This window comes from Augochlora pura, chromosome 1 (genome assembly GCF_028453695.1).
Source record: "Augochlora pura isolate Apur16 chromosome 1, APUR_v2.2.1, whole genome shotgun sequence".
NCBI classification, from domain to species: domain Eukaryota; kingdom Metazoa; phylum Arthropoda; class Insecta; order Hymenoptera; family Halictidae; genus Augochlora; species Augochlora pura.
In genome coordinates, this window is record NC_135772.1 from 1,721,802 (window position 1) to 1,745,647 (window position 23,846).

General features: G+C 38.5%; 1 protein-coding gene across 1 annotated transcript in view; it reads left to right on the forward strand.

Moving 5' to 3' along the window:
* LOC144470399 (uncharacterized) overlaps positions 1-23,846 on the forward strand; it is a 386,375-nt gene that overhangs the window by 144,427 nt on the left and 218,102 nt on the right. The window contains exon 4 of the mRNA XM_078181465.1: positions 5,903-6,012. Within this exon, the coding sequence (XP_078037591.1) occupies positions 5,903-6,012 (110 nt within the window). The remainder of the gene's footprint in view (positions 1-5,902; positions 6,013-23,846) is intronic.

A 23,846-nucleotide genomic window follows, 5' to 3' on the forward strand; every position in this document is an offset into this window, starting at 1 on the left:
CGTCGACCCCATAATTTATGAAACAATCAAGTTATAACACGATTTGATGCCGGGTGAGCTCTCGATGTCATTTCTTCGCGTCCCAGTCGTCATTTATTGCCCCCCCCCCCCCCCTCCCGCGCAACCGTATGAATATTAAACGGTTTTTGAACTGTTGTACAATTGGTACGTCCTTTGTGGGCTGTTAAGTATACACCGGGACACCATGGGAGGAAGCCGCGTGTTTATCTAGTAGAATTAGCAATGCAATTATGTACAGTAGCCGTGGAGTGACGGTTCCGTTTTCTGAGACCCGCGTCGAGAAGAGGTGAGAGACGAAGATAGAGGCGGAGATAGAGACGAAGATAAACAGAGATAGAGGAAGATGGATATAGAGATAGATAGGATATATAGAGGTGGATAGAGATAGAGATAGATAGAGATAGATAGGATATATAGAGGCGGGTAGAGATAGAGATAGACGATGATAGAGATAGACAGAGATAGACGAAGATAGAGATAGATAGAGATAGACGTAGATATAGATAGACGAAGGAAAAGATAGACACAGATAGACGAAGATAGAGATATACAAAGAGAGAGAGAGAGAGAGAGAGAGAGAGAAAGAGAGAGAGAGAGAAAGGGAGAGAGATTTAGAGAGACAGACACAACGTTGGATGCAACTGAGAAAAATATTTAGAAAGAGATGGTTTCTGATCACACCTGAAATGTAGATTCAGATAGACGGAAATAGACAAAGATAGATGGAGATAGAGATAAATAGTTGGAGATAGAGACAGGCGATAGAGATAGAAGAAGATAGAGACAGACATAGGCAGACTTAGACAGAGATAGAGAGACATAGACAGACATAGACACAGAGAGGCATAGCAAAAATAGACCGTCATAGACAAAGATAGACAGACATAGACAGACAGACAATGGACAGAGATAGACATCGACAGACATGGACAGAGATAGACATAGACAGACATAGACAGACAATAAACAGAGATAAATATAGACAGACATAGACAGACATAGACTAAAGGGAGTGACTCAGAAAGAGACTGAGGAAAATATAGAAAAAAAAAGAATTCATTCCTAACGACACCTAAAATATCAGAAAAACATAATTCCCAACTAATTATCGCTACAAACGTATCTTATCAAATAGATTTACGCATTATCAGCAGTCTATATTGAATTCAGAAGCAAGCAAGTAGTTTGTCGGTAACGTTAGTCAATCCAACGCGACAATAAATTGCATTAGAATCGAATAAATCATTGCCGTGTACTGTTTTCATGGACGGAATAAATATCGCGGGGAATCGTTGTCGGGCGCAACGGAAAACTGCGTGCAACAACACTTTCGTTGAATGCAAGTAATTTGGAACGCGGTGCCGAAAAATACGCGGGCTTTTTGTTTTTTTTTTTTTGTTCGTCGTTCCCAGCGTCGGTCATTTTATTGCGTCGTTAAAAGTTTAATGCGACCGTACGGGCGCATTTTAATGGACTGTTCGCGCTGGTCGTCGGGGGAGCGGTTAATTGGTAACAATGTTCGGCCATGTCGACGACAATATATTTCCGATTGGCTGACGTTGTTTGGCCGGCTTGTATTTCATTGGCGATCCTTTGGGATACCGGCTTCCTAACACTATCCCCCCCCCCCCCCCCCCTCTCTCTCTGTCTCTTCATGTTTCTCTCATCACTCTTTCAGGCTCTCTCTCTCTTTCTCTTTCTCGTTCTCTTTATCATTCTTCCTCTCAGTATTTTTCTCCCTTTCTATCTTATTCACAGTATCTTTCTCTCTCTCTCTCTCAGTCTTACTCTCTTCTTTTATCAGTCTCTCTCTTTCTATGTGCCACTCTGAGTCTTTCTCTTTATGTCTATCTCTCTCAGGCTCACTTTTTCTGTCTATATTTTTCAGTATCGCTCTCTCTCTCTCTCTCACTCCCTTTTTATAATTATCTTTCTTTTTATATATCACTCTCAGCTTCTCCTTTTTTGTCTATATCTCTCAGTCTCTCTCTTTATGTCTATTTCTGTATATCTCTATTTATCTCTGTCTATCTCTAGTTATTTCTGTCTATCTCTATTTATCTCTGTCTGTCTCCGTCTATCTCTATCTATCACTGTCTATCTATCTCTGTCTATCTATCTCCGTCTATCTCTACCATTTTAAATATCTAATTTTTTGAATTAACCTGTTCCGTGTCCATTCTAATAGATTATCCATCAAAGAACAATATCAGAACAAAATTAAAAATGTCCAATACTACCAAAAAACATTTTAGAATAACTACAAACAAATAGCAATAATTATATTTCATTTAGAAGAAACGAAATGGTTTAATAAAATTTATATAGTAACATAAAGAATCTATATAAAAAAAATAACATAATAATTCAAAGCAAAACCTATTGCATACATTACATCTACACATAACCTAACTGCAACACCACAAGTATTCACTAATTACAATTGAGCAGCCACGACAATAAATAAACAAATAAAAATACAATATATTTAATGAAAGCAAAATATAATTAGTTATTTATATTCGCCTAAAAGAAATTGACATACTCAAATCACACATTAATAAAATTGATAAAAAAAACCCTTTCAGACTAAAAATTAATTAACATTTTCAATTCTACTTCATAGTTCATATAACCTATAATTCTCTCAAAATAATAGACAATAAATTTACATCGACTCCCAAACGAGAAAATATTATATATTATAAAAACATAATATTATAAAATTCCACCATTTTACAATATATTATCAAATATATAGAAAAAACAAAGAAACAACGCGGCATTAAATATGATATATTATAAAATATATAGAAAAAGACCAAGAAACAATAAAAGAAAAGAAAGCGACAAAAGATGCGAACGCGGCATTAAACCGTCGAATCGTTAGCGAAACATTTACCGGTTGGTAAGGGGGGTGGGGGGTTGTGGGGGTGCCTCACCGATTGAGGAACGACAGCACTTAGCCCCGGCGAGCAGGACGCATCTGGAGACCCGCATTAGGAGAATCCTCCGAATTTACGCAAACGAGCCGACATTTATATCCGCACAAAAGTTCTGGCTACCCTCCCCCCCCCCTCTTTTCCTGTCCTTAATTCTTCGGAACAAAGCAAGTCTTGGTTCTTCCTTCCAACCGGGCCAACAATTAACCCCTGCCCTCCCCGGGATTGTATCCACGGTAGCGCCGTGATTTTCAGTCTGGTCGTCTCGGCGGCGTCTTTCATCCGAGGGAAAACGGGACGACGGTCCCGTTTCCCGATGGCCGAATGCAAAAGGACCGATTCGCGTGAATGGCCCGGCGGCGGGGGGGGGGGGGGGGGTATTGTTTTTCGGGCAAGCTAGGGGGGGGGGGGGGGGGGGGCAAGGCTGTAATAATTAAATCCTAAACGAGGCCATTTCTCCTTCGGGCGGCCGCGCGGCAAAATAAAGCGGGACGAGGAGAAGGAGAGGAGGAGAGACGAGAGAGGTGAGGAAGAGAGACGAGAGAGGAGTGGAAGAGAGCAGGGACTCCCCGAGAACAATCATTAATTAAATACGCCGTGAAGCAGGGATGAAAGAGGAGGCACTCGCCGGGACAGGTACGGAGAAAGATGGTCGCAGGTGTTGCTAGTTAGTAACAACGATTTCAGCGTAGACCCCCGTAGACGGCGGCCGGTTAGGAGGAAGCCGGCGTATCTCCTTGAACGTTGAAAGTAAATCGCGGAGGAGCGCGGGGGCTGCTGCTCTGTGCTCTTCGGCCGGAAATGAGCCTTGCCGAGTACAATCTCCGGTCAGGGAGGGCTTCTCCATTTTGTTCTTTGTGATGTGTCCGCTATAATTGAAAATGTCCGCGCGGAGTCGAGGGACTGCCCCCTCCACTTTCTGTGTTCTCTGGTATCCTTCTCTTTCTGTAGTCGACTCTCTTTCTCTCTCAAGTTGTCTTTCTCTCTCTAGTTCTCCTTCTCTCTTTATTGTCGTCTCTCTTTCTCTATAGTTGTCCTTTTCTCTCTCTCAAGTCGTCTCTCTCTTCTCTCTCTCTCTCTCCCTCTCTCTCTCTCTCTCTTTCTCTATAGTTGTCCTTTTCTCTCTCTAGTCGTCTTTCACTCTAACCAGTGCTCGTCGGGGAACTGCGCCACCGCCGGTCACCCTTTTCACCTAGATCCTGTTATTATTGTTGACGTATACAATGCCGTGAATGTTACAATCGGGGCCGAAGTTGTATTTAGTCCGCGGACCGAATGAACGCCGTTTCCGACAAGCGTAGCCGCGCGTCTCGGGGTCGTTCTTAGGCTGATTGACGAGAAGACCCGCTGCTACGGCCATTCGACGATAAATCGTGATCGACGAGGGATTAATCTATTCGTGAGTGAATTGATAGGATTAATATATTCGTGAAACTCTCGATATTTAATTTATTATTCTCGGAAGATTGTTATTTGCGAGTTATTTTGTTGTGAAGAGATGCGTTTATTTATTGCGTTTTGATTATTAGCATGTATTTTGGATATTAGGTTATTTAGGTATTATTTAGTTAGCAGATGTTTTATTTGTTATTATTTATTTATGAGGAAAGAGACGTTGAAGTCGAGAGTAGATTTCTTCAAAATAGACTGTGTTCAAGGGGTAGTTCTTTATAAATTACATTTACAATTCTACATTTGCTATATATTTCTTATTATATATTATTTATATATGTTTCTACAAATTTGTAGTACATGTATTTACTTTTTGTATTTATTATTATGAAGAGATCGGGAATTATTTAAGCGATTACCTAGGTTCAATTTATAAAGAACAGAATGTAATATACGAAGAATAAATATATAAAGCATAAATAAATGAAGAATAACTAAACAAAAAATAAATAATTAAAGCATAAATGAATGAAGAGTAACTAAATAAAGAATAACTAGATAAAGAATACCTTAAACAAAGAATAACAAATATTTCTTTACAATTTACATTTACAATTCTACATTCATTATATTTATATATTTATATAGATACCTAGATATTTAAACTTGTTTAATATTGAAACTTATCATTATAGACGGATCACGAATTATTTAAGCAATCACCTTCTTCGAATTTATATGAAACAGAATGCAATGCACGAAGAACAGATGTATAAAGCATAACCAAATAAATAAGAATAACTAACCAAAGTGTAACCAAAGACTAAATAAATAAACGCGTCGACTCCAGTTACCATACAAACGCGGTGCACGAAACAAGGGTAAGAAACAAAGTCGGTCACCGTATTCCCCGTTCAAGGAAGTATCGGGGCTCCGGGTTGGAAACAAGATGGCCGTTCCGGCCAATAAATCACGGGTACCCCGATACACAATGACGAGCAGTCGCCTCTCGATCGTTTTCTTCGTCGTCGTGCCCCCTCCCCCTCCCCCCCAACGGATCGATGTTGACGACGGGCCAATCGGCCGTTAAGTGTATCCTGTGCCTGCCGCAAAAAAGGACGCGGCGCGCAATCAATCTTCCATAAGTCGTGCACCCCCCGACCCCCCTCCCCTTCCCTCGTCCCCCGAAGAAGCCTAGCGTTCTATTCTTCGATCGTACGAAGAAACGATCACGAGGTTGGCGCTCTCGCGTGGGTGGAACAAGAGATAGAGAGAGAAATAGAGAGAGAGAGAGAGAGCAGGGAGCGTCGCAAGAAATCGTTGACCGTGGATCTCGTGGCACGCCGGTGTAGGTAATGGTTTCATCCCCCTTCCTCCCCCTCTTGGATCGAACCGTACAGGAGAACGAGTTTCTTCCGCGAGCCGTGGTTTTACTTCGGCAGCCTGTCTCGATTTATCAGGATGTTCGATTCCCTCGTTCGGATAACTTTGGCGAGAACCAAACGCGATCCAGCACCTTACCGGTATTCTTTCGTTTATGGTTCTAGGTAGCAGCGAGGAGTCGAGACCAGGCGGCGGGGATCCCGGCAAGTTGGGGGTGAAGAAGCCGAGGCCCAAGGCGTCGTCGCCCAATCGACAAGGACCGCAGCAATGCCAGGTGAGAAGAACGTCTTTTCTTTTGTATTAACCCCTTGCGTTAGGATTTCTTTCGAGCTGCGGTGATTAGCATTTACTTATCATTGATAGGGAAAGACGATTTTTGTTTCTTTTATTATCATGCACTTTTCTTTTTAGAATTTGGTAACGGAAGAATTGATTTTTATTTCGATATAGTGGAAATTTAATATTATTAATTAGTATTATATAATTATGTTATAAATATTATTGTCTTCCTTAATAGGGCTGTTTTTGTTTCTTTTATTATCATGCGCTTTCTTTTCTAGACTCTGATAACAGAAGAATTGATCTTTATATCGATACAGTGGAAATTGATATTTATTAATATTTGTTAGCTCATGCGTGAAATCTTTATCACTAGTCTGACTCGTTATTATAGTGCAAGGGGTTAATACGTTAACCCTTTAGCGGTCCTATGTCGAGTGGAACTTATCAATTATTATTGTAAAATGTGCAGTAATCAGCCTGAAATAATTAATATTGGGGAACGCTTTAAAATTGATCATACTGCAGAAAGTGATAAAAAACAAAATGTTGTTGCTGCAAATAATACGGTACCCTAATAATACGGTACTCAAGGGTTAAACACGAAGCAGCGTCGATTTTTCAATAAAATCACCTCGACACGCGTCTTTACAACACAAACGTTAAAAACATTGTTGCTTCAGACTTAAAAGTATCCGTCCATCCTCGCCGATCTCATGAAACAATAGCTTCTGCGCTGGGAAAAGAATAAGAGCGTCGGGAAAAAGATAAGAGCGCCAGGAAGGCCGAAACAACGCGCTTCAACGCCAGAGTTCAATCAGCGATCCGTCCGCGAGCGGCGCGCGTCCCCGATGACGTTCGTTTGACAATTTTATTAAAGCCGGGGCGTCGCTCTTCGACAAAGAGAGCGTTCCCGGCGAGCGCAATAGCGGAGAACGGAGAAACAGTTCATTAGCGACACGCGGCCGATCGAATTAGGAGGACAAAACGGATCGATCGGCGGCGAAGTGAGCCCGCAAACCGCGGCCCCGCAAAATTCAGCGACGGCTTGTCGAGCGGGGGTCGTCCCGGCTTTCGTTCTCGCGTTTCATGTTTTTCCCGGTCCGCTTTTCCCTTTGCCGCTATTTTCAAACCCCTCTGAGCGCGGATTTTTTTCGTTCCGTTCTAAACGCGCTGTTAAACGTACTAATGCGTTCTTTCTGCGGCGACTTTTGTGAAAGGATAATTGCGACGCTCGGAATGCACGTTATTATTGTTCAGAATCGAGAGTCGGCTATTCGGCGATGTATGACGGTTGGGTTGGAGTGGGAGGATGTTTTATTAACAGTTGAATGCGAGGGTGGTAGGTGGATGTAGTTTTAGAGATAAATTAATTGAGATTTCGTTGATGTTGAAATGATGAGAAATTAAGGATTTATTGCAGGGGGTTGGAATATGTATTGTTGTTGTTTTAAAAATTAAGGCTTTTAGCTGATAATGTTGTAGAATAGTTTTAGAGAGAGGTAAGAAGGTTTCAGTAATATTTATTTGCAAGGATAGTTATAAATAAATTAATAAAGTATCTTTAATTTTGTCCATAATTGGAGGCTTCTATAAATACTAGAAATAAGGGGAAATTAAAAAACAAATGCAGGAGCTTAAAATATATATTCTTGTTGTTATAAATATTAAAGTCTTTATACAGCAATATTATAGAATAATTGTAAATAAATACAAGAATGTTTTAATAATATTTAAATGCAAGGATAGCGACAAATATATTAATAAAATGTTTTTAATTTTGTCCACAATCCGATGCTTCTATAAATGCTAGAAATAAGACGAAATTAAAGAATAATTGCAGCAGCTTAAAATACATACTGCTACTATCATAAACATTGAAATTTTTCTGCAAAAATATTTTACAATGTGCTTTCACTATACAAATTTTATAAAAAGTACATTTCATAAAAATATTAGACAATGTACACGTTATAAAAATTTCACAATAACAACCTGTCCTAAACGTATTATAAAATATGCTTTTAATGTACAAATTGTTCAGAAAGTACACGTTTTAAACAGTTCGTTAATTAGAGGGTTCGAGAAGTGAAAACGAATCCGGGACAATGTAAATTAGCGGTGATTTAGAGTAATCGTATACCGGACGTGAATTCTGTTTGCCGAAACTTTTCAGTTTCGTTTTCTAAAGGCCCGTTGATTTCTCTTCGATCCCCGCGCTGCGCCTTGTCGAACGCGAATTCAATGTGGGTCAGGGTGGTGTCGTCTGAAGTTTGACAATGTCACTGTGACTCGTCCTATCTGCTTGGCTAAATGGAAAAGTAATGCCGGGATACAATGCGGAGGGAACTGAATGGCGAAATAACGATCGTGTTCACGAAGGCAAATAGACGGAAAAAAAGTAAAAGCTAACAAATTCGGAGGAACCCGATCCGAGAACAATACAGCGAAATCGAGGAAAGTCGATGGAACGGTATCGTCCAAGACGTTGGAGGATTTTATTTTTGGCATTTAAACCTCTCGATCTTTTTTTAAAAGCCCACTAATTGTATAATTAATATTTCATTATATATATATATATATATATATATATATATATATATATATATATATATATCAATGTGTAAACAATATTTTAGAAATTGAAATTGAGATCGAAATTGTAATCGAAATTAAGAAATTGAATTGTTCAGAGAGTATTGTCTTTGCGATTAAAAATTAAACTATATTACGTTTCTTGTGTCTAACTTTTAGATGTCACTTTAACTGAATTAATGAAATATGTAAAATATAATAATTAATGGAATATTATAAGATTTTTTTATAATTTAATGGAGTTTAATTTTATAGAAATCTTAAGCTACTGATAGAAATGTTTAAATACTGGGCACGTATACTTTTGGGATAGTATTTTGTTTAATGAAATTTTGGATTTTTTATTTTGTTATGTAATTTGAAGCTATTTTTTGCTATATTTATATATAGTTTTAATATTTATATAGCGGTCACTCTATTCTGCTCTATTCTGCTCTATTCCACTCTATTCCACTCTATTCAACCTCATTTTAATATATCCACTCTGTTCTACTCTATTTTACACCGTTACGTTTTGCTTCACTCTATTTTACTCTATTCTATAATATATTCTACTCTATTATACTATATTCCACGCTATTCATCTCTATCCCACTCCATTCCCCTCTATTCTGCTCTAATTTATTCCGTTACATTTTGTTTCACCCTATTCTACTCTATTCTACATTATATTCCACTCTATTATAGTCTATTCTACGCTATTCCACTCTATTATAGTCTATTCCACGCTATTCCACTCTATTATAGTCTATTCCACGCTATTCCACTCTATTATACTCTCCTCTATTGTGTTATACTCTATTCTACTTTGTATTATTCTACTCTATTCCAATCTATTCTATTCAACTCTATTCCTCTATATAACACTCTATTATACTCTCTTCTCTACACTATATTCTACTCTAGTCCACTCTCGACCACGCTATTCAACTCTATTCCCCTATATTCTACACTATTATACTTTCTTCTACTCTGTTGCACTTACTTATCTCTGTTCTATATTGTTCTACTCTATTATTCTCTGTTCTACTCTATTGTACTCTTTTATGTTTGGTTCACTCTGTTTAACTCTGCTCATCCTCATTCTAATATATTCCACTCTATTCTGCTCTGTTATATTTTGTTTCCCTCTATTCCACCCTATTCAATCTCATTCTTATATGTATATTCTTCTCTTTTCTGCTCTATTCTACTTTGTCATGTTTTGTCTCACTCTATTCCACTCTGTTCCACTCTATTCAACCTCATTCTAATATATTCCACTCTTTTCTGCTCTATTCTACTCCGTTACGTTTTGTTTCACTCTACTCTACTCTACTCTATTCTACATTACATTCTACTCTATTATACTCTAGTCCACGCTATTCATCTCTATTCTACGCTATTCCATATTGAACTGTTTTGGAAAGTATGCATAACGAATCATCCTGAGAATTGGAAGAAGATAATAGAGCAGAACGGTTCATGTATAACACAATAAATCAAGCTTAAACAACAAACATCGACTATCGATTTCGCATTAAAAAAAAAAAAGAAACTTATGGAACACCGTACTGGAATTTTTACCTTGTTCGCTTCCACCTCTCTGGCTCTCAAACGACTGTCACTCCTCTGTCATATCCTACAATGGCGTCAACGAATTCATCCGCGACAAAGTCGCGTTTCCACGTTCTCCTTGCAAGTTCCGCGATTTTTAATCCGCGCACCGGAGTGTCCGCTCGAGTTAATCAGTGTTTTCATATAGAATAGAATAGCTCGTTCGTTCCACTTAATTACTGTCAGAATTGGCTCATTTTCTCATGCGGAACCAGTTTCGCGGACATCCTCGCGTGGAAAACGACTGGGTCCTCGGAATCGCGCAGGTATTGTCGAACCGGTAATCAGGTTTTTTCCCCTCCGGTACTCTCGCGGAGAGAAGCGTAATTTAATAATTGCTGTTTGTCCGCTCCAGTTATGCTCCCCGGGCGTTTTACATTCTCCTACCTACCTACCTCCCTCCTCCTCCCCCGCCGCGCGGCTCCCATTCGGCCGCAACCTAATTGTGGTGTTTCGTGACCGAAGATTTATCTTCGTAATCGCGGGGCGCAATTGGGCCAAAAGTTCAAGGCCGTCCTCGGCCGCCCGGTCATCCTCCGCTTCGTTAGCCGCTTTCGGCTGGCGATTCCTCCTCTTGCCAATCGGCGAACAAGCTCGAGAGAGGAATTTGCGGATGAGATTTCCGACCAATCGAATACTATTGCCTTTGATTTTAATCAACGAGTCTACGGCGCGCACGAGAGAGAGAGAGAGAGAGAGAGAGAAGAGAGAGAGAGAAAGAGAGAGAGTTGTCCGCCTGACCGAATCAAAGAAAAACCGCGCGTCCGTTCGCGCAGCATTTCGGTGCCCGCGTCCGTCTGCTCTTTTATGATGATATTCGGAGAAATCGTCAAACTTTATGGACGACCGGGTACTTTCGAGGATTCTAGCTTTTTTTATCATGAAATGCTATGGCGTAGTCGTTAGGGTCGTTTGGGACGGCTATAGGTTCCAAATTATGCCTAAATTTAATTACATTAGTCTATTAATCTAGTGAATTTCTATTAATCTACAGAATATCTATTAATCTAGAGAATATATATCAATCTAGAGAATATATATTAATCAACTGGATATATACCAATCTAGACAATATATAGCAATGGAGAGAATATATATTAATCTAGAGAATATATAGCAATGCAGAGAATATATATTAATCTGGGGAATATATAGCAATGCAGAGAATATATATTAATCTACTGAATATCTACTAATCTACAGAATATATATTAATCAACTGAATATATATTAATCAACTGAATATATATTTATCTACAGAATATCAACCTACTGAATATCTATTAATCTCCAAAATAAGTATTCGCAACGTCGAAAATTACTGCTAGCAAAATTAATTTTCATTTTTGACTCGTGGCCCGCTTTCGACCCTGTTTCTCACCTACGCCACTGTTTATTACAATTCAATTGAAGTCAATTGTAAACAACATCGTCGCGCACTAGTCCCGGCGGTATTAAAAGTTCCATAATTAGCTGAGAACACAAGGGGACACACGGTGGGGGCCGCTCATGCTTGCACACGTTTTCCGTTGATTTAATCTCGGCCGAATTCCTGTAAACGTTAATAATTACGCTGGCTCGCTGCGCGCGACAGCAACGAAACAACGCACCGTTGCCTAACTATGCGGCGAACTATACTATAAATATATTATATATTGAACTATAGTATATGTTAGTGCCCAGCAATAGCTATACTATAACTATATTGTATATTGAACTGTACTATATATTAGTAACTAGCACTAACTATACTATAACTGTATTATATATTGAACTATACTATATGTTAGTGACCAGCATTAACTATACTATATATTGAGCTATACTCTATGTTAGTGACCAGCACTAACTATACCATAACTATGTTATATATTGAACTATACTAAATATTGTTTCGGTGAAAAGCATTAAATTTTATCCCTTTGAGGTATGATGTTCGCAGCTGCGCTACGACTGTACGAGGGAATTCAGTATGATAGCAAGTAATCGCCGCGGAGTCGTAACGGCGGACTGTTCGCTCGCGCGCGTTCCTCACGCGATTCCCGAAATTCCTTCGCGAATTTTTGCCGGTTTCTGACGGCTGCTAAACCTAGCTCTGGGAATAGTACGACTAAAACTGTCAGACGCACTTTGCGCGAGAGACCCCGTGTGCGCCCGACAACCAGTGCTCCATTTATTTATCCGTTTCGACCGCGCTGTTTACGAGCCGGCATTATTTTTGGAATTTATGATGCTATTTGCGTGTGGACTCGTACGCGAAAGGTATTCGAACGCGTTTCTAACATTTAATTGATGAAATGTGTATTTTGAGCTGGAGCATTTGATATCTGTTTTGGTGTGTTTTCTTTATTAGGTAAAGGGTTATTAGTAGCCTTAATTACAGTAGTTACACAATATTTATAAATACAATAATTAAAATGATTACACAATATATATTAATGCAATAATTACAATAGTTAAAGATTTATAGATCAAATATAGAATTAATTATTTATCTCTTAATAACAATTCCTTATATTTTTATTAAAATCCTCGTTTCTATTCTTCAAATATTTCTATCCAGACTGTACAATTAAATACTATACTTTTACTTGCAAACAGGGTTGAGGACAATTTGTAATAATTTTATATAAAATAGTAAACATTAAACCATTTATTAAGTAAATAATACCTCGAAACTCCACTTTATTTAATGCTTAAATAAAATACCATTTTCTAAAATAGTAGTGCAGAGAAAAATTTCTAATAATTGCACATAAAATTGCAAACATTAAACCATTTACATAAATAAATAATATCTCGAAATTCTACTTTATTTAATCCTTAAATAAAATACCATTTCCTAAACTATTTCAATCTTAACAAAATACCATTTACAGCTAGTATTCAAACGAATATTTTGTCCAATTTAATTCTTAATTTCGCTCCATAATTCACAATGGTTTACTTTCAATACCGCAATTCCCTTCACCAACCGATTGTTCTTTTTCCCATGGAACAATGGAGCCGTTCGCGCGCTATTGAAAACACAGTTATGGAATTTTTCCTGATTTACGACGCTCTCCTTTCCGATTGTTAGCCGATTTTCCCGTATCCTTTCATCGTTTTCTTTGTTCGCGCGCTGACATATACTATACGTATCGTGGGGGTGAGGCACGTGACACGCGTGCACGCGTGACCTATATCAAGGCATAATGACGGGCACACGGCGACGGCAAAGCGAGGCCACTATGGACAGTGGACTGTTTATGCATCCGAGCTTGCAGCGGCCAGAATGGCTCTGTGCACGCGCGTATATATACATATATATATATACATGCATACACATACGTAGAACGCGACGCGCACCGACATCCGAGCCACCGTGTATCGCGAAAACCCTGTTGAATATTCAGATGGAACGATCCTCGAGTGACCAACCACCACCAACCGGGAACAGGACGTCTTCCGCTGCTACCGCACGAAGCGCAATATCTGCTTCGTTCGACCGGCTAACCGGCCATGATTAACTTCTTCCGGTACGCTGACTTTTTCCATCTTCGATTCCGAAGCGTAAAAATCGTACCGTATGGCTTTATGCGATTTTAATATACAAGCGACAGGTGAATGTGTTTTATGTGTTATAGGTGGGTAGTTATAAGGGTGTCCTGTCACCCAAATGTAGGTGATACTCGATAAATTATATTAATATCGTATATGGTAAGGTTATTTTAGTATATCATATTGTAAGGTTATGTTAGTATATTATATTGTAACGTAATGTTAATATATTATATTGTAACGCTATATTAATATATTGCATTATAACATTATGTTAATATATTATATTATAACATTATGTTAATATATTATATTGCAACGCTATGTTAATATATTATATCGTAACGCTATATTAATATATTGTATTATAATATTACATTAATATATTGTATTATAACATTATGTAAATAATTATATTATAACGTTATGGTAATATCCTATATTGTAATATTATGGTAATATACTATATTGTAACATTATGGTAATATATTTTATCGTAACGCTATATTAATATATTGTATTATAATATTACATTAATATATTATATTATGACATTATGTTAACGCGTAGGATGACGTTATATCGTATTCATTATAGTTTTATGCATCTTTAACATATTCAAGTCATCCACATCTAGGTAAGAGATGTGTACTCCTGTGGGTGCTTCGTCACCTAAATATAGGTAACGTTCGTTATATTTAATATATGGAATATAACATCATCCTACGCGTTAACGTAATGTCATAATATAATATATTAATATAGTGTTACAATATAATGTATTAAAATAACGTTACAATATAATATATTAACACAACGTTACAGTATAATATATCAACTTAACGTTACAATATAATATATTTATATAATGTTACAATATAATATATTAATATAACGTTACAATATAATATATTAATATAATGTTAGAATATAATATATGAACATAATTTTATAACGTATATTAATAATAGTAATATTATGATACTATATTAACATAACATTATGATATGATATTGACATAACATTGTAATATAATATGATAGTCAACATGAGTAGAAGTAAACGAATTATATTAGTATATCATCACAGTATAATATTAACATAATATTATGATATTATATTAATATAACATTACAATATAATATTAACATAATATTATGATATTATATTAACATAACATTACAATATAATATTATTATGAGATTATAACATAATATTAGTATAACATTATAACATAATATAACATTATAACATAATATAACATTATAACATAATATAACATTATAACATAATATAACATTAATATCATTAACCAAAGAACGATGAATATTCCACAACCACTTACACGCATCATTTAGCACCCATCCAGACGATCCTAACGACAGCCATAAAAAAAACCAGAAGTCACCATAAAAATTCGCAAGTCGCGAGTTTCAATTCGCCGCGCCAAGTATTTCGTGTACCTCTCAAATAAATAAGGTCGTTAAATGCGAATATTTTCCAGGTAGGATGATCGACAGGACGAAAGTTGCTCTTCCTTTTTCTCTTCCTCTTTTTTTCCATAGCGATGCTCTTCAGCCTTGCTGTATCTCTGTATATGTATCACTGTGTATAGCCGGGGGAAACGAAGAGTCGCGAATTACGATCCGCCTTGTTACGTAATTAAATGATAGCCTGTCCGACTTGTTGACAAGGCCCCGTCGATGTATCGAGTTAGCGACGAATTAAGCCCGTCTCCTTCTCACGGCTCGATTATAGCTCAGATATCGGCACACCGGGTCCACGAAGAAGCCTTCGCCCGGCTGGTTTCGCGAGAGAGAAGTGGCTCCGTTCCGCTCCACTCCGCTCGAGACGTCCCTCCACCTCTCTCGTTCCCGTACTAATTTTACGGGAAATTAATAGTTACTCGTTACACAGGGATCGTGAAAACTTCGAACTCAGTTCGGGGAGGAGAGTGTCCTTATTTATTCGTAAATTATCGAACTTCTCCTCGTCAGCTTCTTGCGACGGCTTTTAATTGACGGGGCGCACTACCGGCGACGCTCCGCGGAGCATTCCGTCCGCCATCTTGTTGATATTTCTTCTTTAACTATTAATTCGTATCGGTTTCCAAGTCGAAGGACCGACGGTCTTAATTTTCTCTCTATTTCTTTTTCTTTTCTGTTTTATTTATTAATCAACCCCTGCTGATACTAGGGTCTCCCATAAGGTTTTGAGAATTTTAATTTGACTTAAAAGTATTGTTAAGTTAATGAATTTAACTTGACAATTTTATATTGATTCAGGGATAATTTTAATTTCATTTAAGAATGATTTTAACTTTATTTGATGACAATTTTAATTTGGCAACGATTTTAACTTATTTTAAATCAACTCAATGACAATTTTAAATCAACTTAATAGCAATTTTAAATTCACTAATTTTAATTTAATTTAATGACGATTTTAACTTAACGATAATTGTAAATCGACTAAACGACAATTTTAATCGCACTTAATAATAATTTTAACTTAATATCGATTTTAATTTCATAATAATTTGAAATTAAATCATCGACAATATAAATTTCATTTTAGAAGAATTTTCACTTAATTTAACAATTTCATCTTAACTTTCTAGTAACTTTAAATTTCATTATTCTCGGTTTTGAAAGAAAATATCAAATATTGATATATTGATGTATAATATTTACTATTGTATCCATTAACATATAATTTATATATCTTATTATAACAAATTATAATATATTTACTATAATAATCTATTAACATATAATTTATATATCTTATTATTAAAAATTATAACATACATATAATATTATACATTATTACATATAATTTATTATTATTACAACATTGACATACCACCTAAATCTGTCACTCACACCATATAACAATCACCATACTATATTTCAACATCCAAACATTACAACACCAACTCCAAATGAATTCTTTTTTAAAAAAAAAAAGAAAAAAATCCCATGTCGCAATATTTGCGAAAGCGTTGCTAAGATCGTCGAAAAATCGACGCTTTCAGCAACATTGAAGGAAAATCGAACGTCGTAGATTTCTCGGTTCCTGTAATCGACGTTCCCACATCGAGCGTGGTTGCGGCAGCAGCAATGAGCGCGGAGATCTCGCACAGTCGGGGTAGAAAGGTTCGAGATAATTCGAGCGATAGCATCGATCCTTTCGGGAAGCGACGTAGCGAGTGTCGGTGGTCGATTCTCGATAATCTGAGAGCTGGGGAACACGGCGCACAATGGAGGTAAACTGATTGAACGGGGCGAAATATGATGGTATTCCTTCGGCTGGTTCTCGGCGGTTCGGAATCTTCGTGCTTTTTGCCTTCTCTATCTCTTTCTCTATTTCTATCTCTCTCTCTCTCTCTCTCTCTCTCTCTCTCTCTCTCTCTCTCTCTCTCTCTCTCTCTCTCTCTCTCTCGATATATATATATATATCTTTCTCTATTTCTCTATCGCTATATATCTCTCTCTATTTTTCTATCTCTATATATCTCTCTCTATTTCTCTATCTCTATATATCTCTCTTTATTTCCCTATCTCTATATTATACATTTCCTATCTTTAGCTCTATCCATCTCTTTATTTCATTTTATCTATCTCCCTCGATTCAAGAGCCGGGATCGGAACTTTTCAAGTAGAACGTTTGACCCAGCAAATCGTGTTGTCGAATAACAGGCCTTCGGCGCGAGCCAAACGCAGCCGATACGTTCCGCGTTATGGCTCGCTAAAGCGTCGCCGATCGTGCCTGGTCATTAAGTTAATTAATTGGCCCGACGGCGGAGGCGGCGGCGGAGGCAGGACACACCGGGGTGGTGTTCGACTTGCTCCGACGCTCGATGACTACCCCGTGAACCTCGAACACTTAAGATACGCGTCCGGGGGAGGCACCGTCGTCGTGATCGGCGAGAACGAGAACGCGCCGCTGATCGATGAACCAGCTAATCTGAATTTATCGAGTCGAAAATGCGTCGATTTAGGGTTGCGCCAACGTGCTCGACGATTGTCTGCGGGGGGCCTCCCTAATCTTGCGGGATCGTTTCGCGGTAGGTAACGAGCTGCCTAACCCTGTTCTCGAGAGCGTTTGTAGGAAAGATGCTTGGTTAAATTTTTATTTGGAGCAGAGGTTTTGGAAATTATTTTTGTTTATTGTGCATTTTGTATGTTGAGATATTACTAGATTTTATGGATTCAATATAAGATTTAGTAGATATATTGCAATAATAATAGCATTATATATATTTCATCAGATCAGACAATATATATGTTCATATATATATTTTATCAAAGAATTTATAGTAACCTTGTTATTGATTCCACTTCGAATTTCGTATCTTATCTTGTATACTATTGTATACTATACTATTATAATTATATAACAAACATGTTCACAATGATGCACATCATATATTATTATTATTATAATTCCATTATGTTATATTATATATACCATTACTACAATCTCACTATATTTTATTATATGTATTATTATTACTACAATTTCACCACATTATATTATATAAACGCTCCACTACGAATCTCCGCACCCTGCTCCATAATCGCAGGGTGCCGCATCCCCGGAAGGGTGTTGAAGGGTGCTCCGCGCCGATCCTTGTCGCGCGTTTAAAACGGTGGCTGTGTCCCGTTTAAGCGTTTGTTCCGGCTAACCATGTTCGCCGGGGGCTCGTCGCAGAGGCCAGACGACGTCGGCCAGAATCGTCGTCTCCGTTCGCGAGAGCAGCGTCGACGACGACGACGCGGGCGCTGGCCAGAAGAAGGGAGCGCGCAACGGGGAAATGCAATTTGTTGCTTCCGGGCAGGCGGAGTCCTTTAAAGAAGTGCATCTTATTATCAGCAGAGCCAGGGGGTAGACGAGAGGAAACTCGCGCCCCCGTAAATAATGAGGTAGCCCAGCGAGCCGTGCCGAGGGGGGAGACGTCGCGCGCGTTTGGACGGCGTGTTACCCGCCCGTTGTTCCCGCGAAGAGACAGAAAAGTGATCCACCGCGCCGCTTGGCCCCTGAAATATTGTTCACTGGCGGAGCCGTGGATGCTCGGAATTCAGTGTACGAATTGCTGTATCGTAGCCAGTCGGCGGACGGATTCTCGATGGATGACAATCGCGACGAGTTTTGCTACCCGCGCGAGCGTCTGGCATGCGGTATAGTGCGGTGATTCGGGAGGAGAATGTGTAGATAAATTGATAAAGTGTGTGAGGATATATATAAAATAGTTCTATTTAATATATAATATAATTTAATATGATATATGATATATGATATATGATATATGATATATGATATATGATACAATATAAATAATGTATTATCTTTAATATATATAAACAATTATTTTCTGTAATATACAATTGACGAATTTTTGTCGTGCAAGACATGACAATATGAGTAATAATGATACAGTACTAACAAATATAAGGAATGTAATAGTAATAAATACAAGGAATATAATAATTTTTTGGGAGGGAGTCCAGGGAAGCAATAAAGACAAGGAATATAATAATATGTATTAGAAATATAATAATAATAAATAGAACGATTGTGGTAACAATAAAGCTCCTATTTCCAAAAATAATAAGAAACTAACTACACATTACCTCCTATAAGTTAAATAATCCTTAAACTAATTCTAAAATTGTCAAAACGACGTCTTCAAAATCTACTGTCAAGTGTTAATTATTATTTATTAAATATGAAATATTAAATCACACCTAAAAACCTTAAAAACATCGTAGCACAAGGAGTTAAGCGAATGTAAATCATTTGCCTACACCAAAACTTCCGACACGTTCCCCGAACTCTCACATTGAAAATCGTTCGCGGTTATTTATAAACCTACCCCACGTTGCTCAGAATTTACGGGAACATGTGCAAAGTAGGGTAGTTCGTGGTCGGAGAAGTTGTACAGAAACGTCGTATCACTAGAACGTAGAAACGTTTCATAGTCGAACAAATAGAAATGGGACGTTCGTACGATCGGCCGAGTAGAGTAAGTCAATAACGAGGACCTCTGCACAGTGGTAGAACTGGATGACACGGGGAGACGGCGAATGACTTATGCAACCAGGCCAGGCAAGGATGGGATGTTTTATGATTGCATAAGTAACAGGGGCCGACCTGTAGTCGGGCAAGCGTAACGGGACAGCCTAGGATCGGCTAAGAGGGTGGAGGCCTTGATTCGGGGAAGTAGAATATGGTTATCGATACTCGGCCGCGTGGAACGTGGCCAATTTACAGTTTCGAGTGGCTTGATTACGATCTGACAAGTAGATCTAGGACGTTACCATGACTGGGGGATGGAGAAACGGAATGTCGCGTGTACGACGAGGGTAGAACAACGATGTTATGTGGTCGGAGAAGTGGAATTAGGATGTTAGGAGAGTGGACGAGTGGAAATGGTATGTTATGTGGTCGGACGAGTAGAACAGGGATGTTGTGTAATCGGGAGAGTAAGATTTAGGTGTGTGATCAGGTCAGTAGAAATTAATTGTATTAGTATTAATTATATAAGCAGATGAGGTGATCAGACAAGTAGAACAAGAGTTCTGTATGGTCAGACAAGTACATAAAGATTGTTATGATCAGACGAGTAGAACAAGATTATTATGTGATCAGACAAGTACATCAAGATTTCTATGACCAGGCGAGTACATTATGGTTGCTATGAGTAGACAAGTACATCAAGACTGCTATGCTCAGACAAGTAGAACAGGATCATTATATGCTCAGGCAAGTAGAATAAGATCTATATGTGATCAGGAAAGTGTAAATATGATGTTCTATAATCAGACATAGTGAAACCAGTACGTTATATGATCAGCCAAGTAGAAGAAGATTGCTGTGCAATTATACAAGTGTAATAAGGTCGTTGCATGATCAGACAAGTGAAATAAGGTCCCTACATGATCAGACAAGTGGAATAAGGTTCCTACATGATCAGGCAAGTGGATTTTGATCGTTACCTGATCAGACAAGTAGAACAAGATCGTCACATAATCAAACAAGTAGATCAAGATCGCCACATAATCATTCAATTAAACCAAAATCGCCACATAATCTAACTTCTACAAAAAGACCATCAAATAATTGTTCAAACAAGACAACAGCCCTCCACAACGAGCCAAATAAAATCAAGCCTCCGTGCAATTAAACAAACACATCTATACTCCCCATCAGCCGAACAAGTATCAATTCAACCCGTCGGATTAAATGAAACCACTCTAATCCTCTTCGGAAGGTAAGCGGTCCCGCAAGTCTCTCCGGACAGCCCGGTTACTTTTCATCCCCTTGTCCAATAATTTACACAGCTGTCTAATCATTCTGCACCAGCGGCCACTGGAATCGACGCTCTGCATAATACAAGAATAAATATTAGGGTGCCCCATCAGTCTTTCTTTTTCACGCTATGCTACGTATGACTTCGAGCCGGAGTCGATTTTTATCAAGAATATATATATTTAATGAAGAAAATGATGAGAGAATCGCAGGAAGACGATTCAGTGAAATAATCATCGTCATGGAATTCGAGAGCTTCGTTTTTTTTCCTCGGGATGATATGTAGGATCTCGAGAGTTAGAAGAGTAAGAGAGTCATTTATCACAACTTTGTTATATAATTTCTTTTACTTTGTTTCCCTCTATACTACTCTGTTTTATATTATTTCACTCTATTCCACTCTACTCTGCTCTATTTTGCTCTATTGTACTCTATTCCACTCTATTATACTCTCTATTCTACTCTATTACACTTTATTCTTCTCGGTTCTATATTTTTCCACTTTATTTCCCACGACTCTATTCTGTTCTAGTTTGTTACACTCTATTCTTGTCTATTCTATACTCTACTCTATTCTATTGTACTCTATTTCACGCTATTCCACATTATCTTACTCCACTCTACTCCACACTACTCTATTATCCTCTATTCTATCTTATTCGACTCTATTATACTCTGTTATACTATATTCTGCTCTATTCTACTCTGTTCCTCTCTACTCCATACTCTATTCGACTCTACTCTACACTATATTCCACTCTATTCCACGAAGTGCCACTCTATGACAAGTAATTTTATTCTATTCAACTATGTACCACTGTATTCTACTATATTATTCTCTCTTTTAATCTGTTACACTCTATTCGAATCTGTTCTCTATTATTCCACGCTATTTCACTCTATTAAACCTTATTGTAATATATTCCACTCTATTTTGCCGTATTCTACTCTGTTATATTCTGTTTCACTGTATTCTTGCCTATTATACAATATATTCTGCTCTATTATACTCTATGACATACTATTCGTCTCTATTCCACGCTATTACACATTATTCTCCTTCCTTGTACTATATTCTATTGTATTACACTCTATTCTATCCTATTCTGTTTTAATCTGCTCCAATCTATTCTGCATCATTCTATTCAACTTTATTCTACCCCTCTTTACTCTATTTTACATATTCTATACATATAACATACTATATTATATACTATACTATAGTATAGTACTATATATAGTGTACTTAATATATCTGTTATTGTATATATATATAGTATACTGTCTAATATACTATATTATACTCTAAATGCTCCAAATCCCATTTGCTTTTCAGCGATATGAAACAAATTCTTTTTTAACCCTTTTTTTGTTTTGTAAAGAGGGCAAAAAAAGGCTTCCTTCGAAATGAAAGAAAGTAATAGAGCAGAACGCGTCATATACAATACTATATATCAATCTTAAAGAACAAATATTGTCTCTTGATTTCGCATAAAAGAGAAGGACGAGGAACTTACGGGACACCTTAATATCTCCGAGACAAACACCTGCAGTGTGCTCAACACCCGCGTGTCAGCAAGCATGATCTCCCGTGAACCGTCTTCGTTTCCTTCGCCGAGCGATTCGGAACACGAGCGGCGAGAACAAACGTTAACCGAATCGACGGTCCGTCGGTCCGCGACCACGAATTGCCGGCACTCGTGGCGTCCTCTCTTAACTTCATACATCGTCTCTCATCACCCCTCTCATCCCTCCCCTCCTCTGTCCTCCGCTCTCAGAGGCGATTCTCTCGCGGCTGCTCCCGAAGGCTGCCCCTTAACGAAGTATCAGTGTTACCGCCGACGGATTACGTATTCAGGAGCGGCGTTCGGTCGGTGTACATTGGCGGGTTTGGCAGGGGCTGGAGGGGGCTAGGACTGGTGCAGACGCGGCGGGCCGCTCGGGGGATGTCGGGGGTGCTACGGAACGGGGTGGCAAGGGGTTGGTTGGTTGGTTGCCACACCGGTGCGCCGGTGTGCGGAGGGATCCAGAAAGGCCAGAAGTAATGATGTTTGTTTAGCTCTCGAGGAAGGACCGTTAACGGGGGCTGGAAGATACGGGTTTTGGCACGAAGATGATGGCTAAGGGATGGAAGGGCGGCCCGCTGTCGAGACCCGTTGAAACGTCTCGGCTCTTCTTCCTACTCTCGTGGCACTCCTGCCCCAGACTGTGCTCTGCACACCCTCTCTCTCTCTCTCTCTCTCTCTCTCTCTCTCTCTCTCTCTCTGCCTCTCATTCTCTCTCTCTGTCTCTCTCTATAGATCTCTCTCGGTCTATTGGTCTTTCTCTCTTTCTCCCTCTCTCTCTCTGTCTCTCTCTATTTCTCTCTCTCGGTCTATTGGTCTCTCTCTCTCTCTTTCTCTTCCTCTTTCTCTCTATGTGCTCGCCCTCCGCGCTCGAACCTCGTAAATTGAAACTCCCGTGTGTCGAGTCCGTAGATCTACGGCTCCTTAGGAGTTAAGCTAGGCAAATTAGATTTTCTGCTTAGAAGCCGGAAGTACGATTTTCTGTCCCCCTCCCTCCCCTCCGCCGCCGAGGAATCTCCGTCTCGGGTCGGACCTCTGGCTTCCTAAGACTGTCCCGTGGTCCCCCGGCGAGGCTTCAAGGATTCAGGATTCGGGGATCTGGAGGGATTCGAACGCAATTGTGGGAGTATATTAGATGACAGATACCTTCGCTGGTTCTTTATTGTTTTATTTTGTGTATGGTGTTGCGGACTTTGCTATTTTCACGTGATATTAATAA